This window comes from Fringilla coelebs (genome assembly GCF_963513975.1).
Source record: "Fringilla coelebs genome assembly, chromosome: 28".
NCBI lineage: Eukaryota > Metazoa > Chordata > Aves > Passeriformes > Fringillidae > Fringilla > Fringilla coelebs.
In genome coordinates, this window is record NC_140054.1 from 5,674,552 (window position 1) to 5,680,586 (window position 6,035).

The window sequence follows — 6,035 nt, forward strand, 5'->3', positions numbered from 1 at the left end:
GAAGCTCCGGGGTTTCAGTCCACCGGGACACGGATTAACCTCTTCGGGACCGAGCGCTCCTCGCCGCCGCCCGGTGATACCGGGGAGCTGCGGGGAATTGAGGGGGGAGCCCCCGCTCCAGGGCAGAGAACGGCCGGGAGCGAGGGGAAGGGGCTGGGGACAAAGGTGGCATCAGCAGGGGCGCGGGAGCGATGGGGCAGCGCTGGGGACACTGCTCGGTCCCCGGTCCGTCGCTGCTCGGTCCCCGGTCCGTCGCTGCTCGGTCCCCGGTTCGTCGCTGCTCGGTCCCCGGTCCGTCGCTGCTCGGTCCCCGGTTCGTCGCTGCTCGGTCCCCGGTCCGTCGCTGCTCCTGCTGTCCCCAGCCGCGGGACCCGGGTTTGGCCATCCTGGGGAGCACAGGAAGGGCACTCGGGGGGGGTGGTCAGTGCTGGGAGCTGCGGAGGATGCAGCGGCCAGGAGGACAGAGGGCTGTGGGACCCTGCTCCGTGCCAGGGTGACCTGTGCCGTTCTCTGGTTAATGGAATGGTGCGGGTGTTAATTAAGGCTCTGCTCTCCCAGGAGGGCTGGTGGGAGCAGCCACAGAGCCGCACTTTCAGCTCAGGCTAAAAATTCCACCACAACCAGCGGAGCCCCAGAAGTCCTTGGGGAGCAGGGGGTGCATCCCAGAGACCAAAACCCAGGAGCCAGGAAAAGGGGCAAGGGATGGAGGATCTCACCTGGAGCAGGGCAGCTCCTGGGGGGAGGTCAGGGGACAGGGTTTTACCCCAATCTCTGTGCTCCAGGTAAAGAAAAACCCTCCCTACTGACACCAGCCTTGGGGACCCCCGTGTGGTCCATGAGACCAATCCAACACCGAGGTCCAAGTGAGGAGAGCAGAGCCAGCTGCGTGCTGGTGAGCAGGGCTGGCACCAGGAATCCCAAACCCTTTGGGAATCCATCATTTCAGCCTCACAGATTTCCTTTCCCCAGGGCTTTTGCAGCTCCCTGCTGGGAAACACAGGAGCTTCCTTCGGGGTGGCCCCCAGGGGAAGCAGGAGCTTGGAGGGCCCCGGGATCACCAGGCTATTCTTGGAGCTCTCTCTGGAGCTTTTGAGTTGTTGCCCTTTCAGGCAGCAGCCCTGGCACCTCCCCAGCTCCCACAGGGTGGGAGAACCTGCCCTGTTCCCTGTTCCCCAGGCCCCGCTGAGCTGCAAACTCACACGTGCTCCTGGAAAGCACAGCGGCCAAAGCTGAGGTGCAGAGCTCTCCCATCAGCAGCTCTCCTAAAAATACCCTCCCTGCCGTGCTTTTGGCACCCTCCCATCCCCGTGCTCCCGTGCTGGCTGCTGCAGGACACACCAAAGGCTTGGGGAGTTGCAGGATGCAGGTGGGATGGGGTGAGCTGGCAGCCAGCCCTGCCAGATTGATTCCAGAGAAGGATTAAAATTTGGTGAGAGCTCCTTAGCAACAGTCACTGTCTGTGCAGGCTGCTGAGGGAGAAGAAAGGCCAGAGGAAAATCTGTGCGGGGAAGATGGGGGTGGGGGAAAGAAGGACAGAGATGCACAGAGAGCAGGTCCCAGTTGCTGACAGATGGAGCCCAGGACAAGCCACCAGCCCTGAGGGAAGGGCACGGCCAGGGGCCAGCTCCTGGTTGACAAAAAAACCCATTTGCAGAAAGGTTTGGGGTCTGGACCTCCCCAGCCCAAAAGTGACATGCCTGCACGACTGAAGGGTTTCACTTCCACCCACCTTCCACCCCACTGTGCTGTCCCCAAGGGTCTCTCCACCCCTTGGGGTGTCACAGGCTCAGGTGAGACCCCTAAAATATTCTCAGAAGTGCAGTGTTGTCACCTCACTGTCCCCCAGTAAACCATCCAGAGGGGGACACCACACACAGGGGACAGTTTATTTTTCCATTAAAAAAATAAGTAAGGACTTCACCATCTCCTAACAGACACCACAGCCACCAACACCACAATGTGCAGACTAAACACCAACCTGGGACGGGAGGGGTGGATTCAGCAGGCTGGGAGGGGGGAGGAAGGACACAGATTTGTTTCTTGTGGCCTCAGAGCTTCTCCAGGAGGCTCAGCAGGAACAGGACCCATCCACACCTCCCCACAGCCCCCATCCAGCAGCCAGCTGTGCCACACACCCAGGGGCAGCACCAGGACCTGCCTTCCACCCCCACACTCTTGACCCTGCCTCCAGTTTGGGACTGCAGGCCTCACCTCCATTTCCAGGAGGGTCAGAAAGGCCACAGAGCACCCAGGGCAGCTGGGGACATCACCCACCTGATGGGATGGAAGGTGGATGCTGGGATGGGACATCCAGGGCTGGCTTTGGACACTTCTGCTCTCTGCTGAAGTGTCCTGGCCAAGCCTGGCTGTTCCCAGCAGGAAAAGCAGAGGTGGGAGAGCTAAAGCTGCTGCAAGAGCCTGCCCTGGCCTCTCCAGGCAGCTTTCCAGGGAATTGCCAGTGAAGGAAGGAGCAGGAGCAGGGCCTGGGACTTTTCAGCCTCCCTGGAGACATCACAAGCCAAGAAGTGGGGGGAAAACAGCAGAAAGGGGACAGAGTTGGTCTCAGTTAGGATCAGAGAATGGGGCAGGTGGAGCAGTGGGGGAAAGCAGGGAGAAAGCAGCAGGGATGTGGGAACAGCTGGCCCTGGTCAGCCAGGACACACCAGTGGCTGCAGGGGATCCTTCTCCAGGCTGGGAGAGGGCTGACAACGCCCAGAGCAAGCTCTGACCTCGAGGGTGTGGAACTGCCCAGGATGCAGCCGGAGCAGGGGCAGCTGCAGGGATGGAATGTGGCTCATGGGGTCAAATGGGGGGAAAAAGGGGATTGAAACCATCACAGGGGCAGAGCTTGGCTGCTCAGTCCAGCCCTGAGTGCCAGGGCTCTATTTTTGCATGTCACACTGCAGGAGCAGGACGATGGAGGGGTCGCTCTTGGCAGCCTCCTTGAACTCCTCCAGGGAGATCTGGTCATCCTTGTCCTTGTCCATCTTTGTGAAGATCTTGTCCACTCGCTGCTGGGGTGTCAGCCCGTCTTGGTTCATCCTCATCATGATCACAGTCCCCACCATCTTGTAAATGGCCTGGAGGAGGATGAGAGTGGGAATGAGAGAGAAAGTTGGAAGGACACGAGACCCCAGGACAAGGCAGGGGATGGGGACAGGATTGCTGCTCTGTTGGGACCCTGCTCCATCAGATCCACATCGAGCACCTTTCAGACAAGGCTCTGGGTAGGAAAACTCATTCTTTGGTGCTAAAAGGGACCCGATATCTGTGAAAAGCCCAGGAAAAGCAAACTATCCCTGCTGGCTTGAAGCACTGGTACCTCAATGATCTCCAGCATCTCCAGGCGCGTGATCTTCCCGTCCCCGTCCAGGTCGTACATCTCGAAGGCCCAGTTGAGCTTCTGCTCAAAGGTGCCCCTGGAGGTGACAGACAGGGCACAGATGAACTCCCTGAAGTCGATGGTGCCATCCCCGTTCTTGTCGAAGGTGCGGAACGCGTGCTGGGCAAACTTGGAGGCGTCTCCGTACGGGAAAAACTGCGGGAAGGAGAGAGGAGGAATGGAAATGAGGAGGGGGGAACTCAGCGTGGAGGCTGCTCCAGCCCCCCAGGCAGCACTCAGACCCCCAGCTGGAGCCCACCTTGATGTAGAGCTGCTGGAACTCCTCCAGGTTGAGGATGCCGGTGGGGCAGTCCTTGAGGAAGCCCTTGTACCACTGCTTCAGCTCCTGCTCGCTGAACTCCGTGCTCCTCACCAGGTCATCCAGCATCTCCGGGGCCAGCTTGCTGCTGTGCTTGCCCATGGCTGCCCCTGGAAAGGAAAATCCACGCCAGGCTGGAGAGGGATTGTCCTCCCAGGTCCTCATCCACCCTGGCTCACCCTGCATTCTTCTTCTCCTTGCTGGAGCTGATCCACCCGGCTGATGGGTGTCCATGAAGGACAGCAGCTGTGGCACTGGAAATGTGGCTGTGGCCTTTGCTGCTGGAGGTGTCCAGGAGCTGGCCCTGGGACAGCCCACCAGGGCAGCCATCAGCATCACCCCATCCTCTGGGTTCATTTTGGGCTGAGGGCAAACATTCAAAAAGCAACTGAAAATTCAGAAGTCTGCACATTGCCTTTGCCAGAGGATGACCATAGAATGCTCGAATGGTTTGGGTTGGAAAGAACCTCATTTAGTTCCAGCCACATTGCCATGGCAAGGAACACCTTAGACCAGAACTTTCCTAAGGATGGGACAACATTAGGGCACATAAAAACCTCCCCAGCACCACAGGCCACGCAGCATCCAGCTGGCCACAGAGATGCCAATCCTCCTCCTCGGGGAGGACGGGGTCTGTAAGGCTGCATTTACTGCCTAGGGTTAGGTTTTTTAAACCACAAAGCCCAGAGCTCCAGGCACACTGCAGCTGCCAAATGCATCCCATGTAGAAATCAAAAGTGCCACAACATGGCTTCCATCACGGCTTTTTCCTTGGAACCAGCCTTAGCCCAAGGCTGCATTTACTGCCTGGGGTTGGGGTTACACCTAGGGTTAGGGTTCCAGCAAGGGTTAGGGTTTTTAAACCACCAAGCCCAGAGCTCCAGGCACACCACAGCTGAAAAAGGCATTCCAGGGGGAACACAAAAGTGCCACAACATGGCTGACTCCATGGCTTTTTCCTTGGAACCAGCTCTAGCCCAAGGCTGCTTTTACTGCCTAGGGTTGGGGTTACACCTAGCGTTAGGGTTAGGGTTTTTAAACCACCAAGCCCAGAGCTCCAGGCACACTGCAGCTACAAAAGGCATCCCAAGGGGAGCACAAAACCACCACAACATGGTTTCCTCCACGGCTCTTCCTCGGAGCCAGCCCTGGCCCGTGGTCTGCAGCAGCAGCAGGAGCCCTGGCGGGCCCTGGCTGTGTGGGCAGCAGCGGAGCCGCTCCGATACGCGCCGTGCCCGCTCCCACGCAGCCTTGGCTGCCGGCGCCGCTCAGCCGGAGCAGCAGATGGTTCTCCGGGAGCTCCTGGAGCTTCTCTCTCCGTGAAGTTGAGGAGAAGTTCACCTGGAGCCCAACCAAGCACCGTGTCCTCCCAGGGATTTGATGTGCTGGCCGTGTGGGCTCGGGGCGCACTGGGGGACCCCGGGATGGGTGATGTGGGGTTCCTCGTGCTCCCAGCCAGCTCCGCTCCCAGCAAATCCCACAGGCAGCAGCTCCTTCCTGCCCCATCATCCCACCAGCATCTGTCACCGTCTGCCGCGGCAGCACGGAGCCCAGCAGCCCAGGGAGCATCCGGACACCCACAGAGCACAAGGCTTCCCCAGAGACCCCAGCTCGGCTCCACAAACCCCCCTGGCACTGTGGCCTGGCTCTAAATTGCTGGCATCGATCATAAACCATGCCAGACCTGCCAAGATCCAAGTCCTCCCACGGCTGGAGGATGCAGCCCCTCACCACAGCTCAGCCCTCAGCTCAGCCCGGGACTCCGGAGCAGCATCCTGAGCTCCACAGCCCTGGAATCCCTTTTCAAGCGGCACCCAGCCATGCCAGGGCAGGGAACAGCACCCAGGAGGGAGCCACACGCTCGCCCCAAAGCACCAATTGATCAGCAGCTGCTGGTCCCAACGCCGGACAGAGGGGTGGCACCAGGGGTGTCCCCCCCAGGGCAGCACAGAGCCCCCCAGCCTGCAGCAGCGCCCCGGGAGGGCACCCCAGGGAGAAGGGACGGGGCCCGGGGGTGGGTGGGGGCTCGGGGATGCTCTCCCCACCCGCACTATGGGATAGCTCCGGGATAGCGGCCCCGACACCCGCTGGAAGCGGCTCCCGGGAGCGGCTCCCGGCACCTGCCCCGACGGCGGCTCCGCACCGGGGGGAGCCGCGTCCCGGCCCCGCGGGTGCGGCTCCAGCCCCGACGGCCCTTACCTGTGGCGCGGCGCGGGCAGGAGGCGGCTCGGCGGGGCCGGGCGGGGCGCGGAGCCGCTGCCGGTACCGGAGGGGCCGCGGTCCAGCCGCCGGCTCAGCCCGCGCCGCTCCCGCCCCTCTCGTAGCCGCGGGCCC

The 6,035-nt window shown here is 61.1% G+C and overlaps 1 protein-coding gene across 2 annotated transcripts; it reads right to left on the bottom strand.

Moving 5' to 3' along the window:
- Window positions 1-2,882: 2,882 nt before the first annotated feature.
- Window positions 2,883-3,803, bottom strand: HPCAL4 (hippocalcin like 4; the record flags this gene model as incomplete). 2 transcript variants are annotated; one of them, XM_084222674.1, is made up of 3 exons in its annotated part: window positions 2,883-3,080; window positions 3,323-3,538; window positions 3,642-3,803. In XM_084222674.1, the coding sequence occupies 3 exons, from the start codon at window positions 3,801-3,803 to the stop codon at window positions 2,883-2,885; spliced, it is 576 nt and encodes a 191-aa protein (XP_084078800.1). The 2 variants fall into 2 exon arrangements, with proteins under 2 accessions (XP_084078800.1, XP_084078801.1); XM_084222675.1 differs by lacking the exon at window positions 3,323-3,538.
- Between the last annotated feature and the right edge of the window lie 2,232 nt (window positions 3,804-6,035).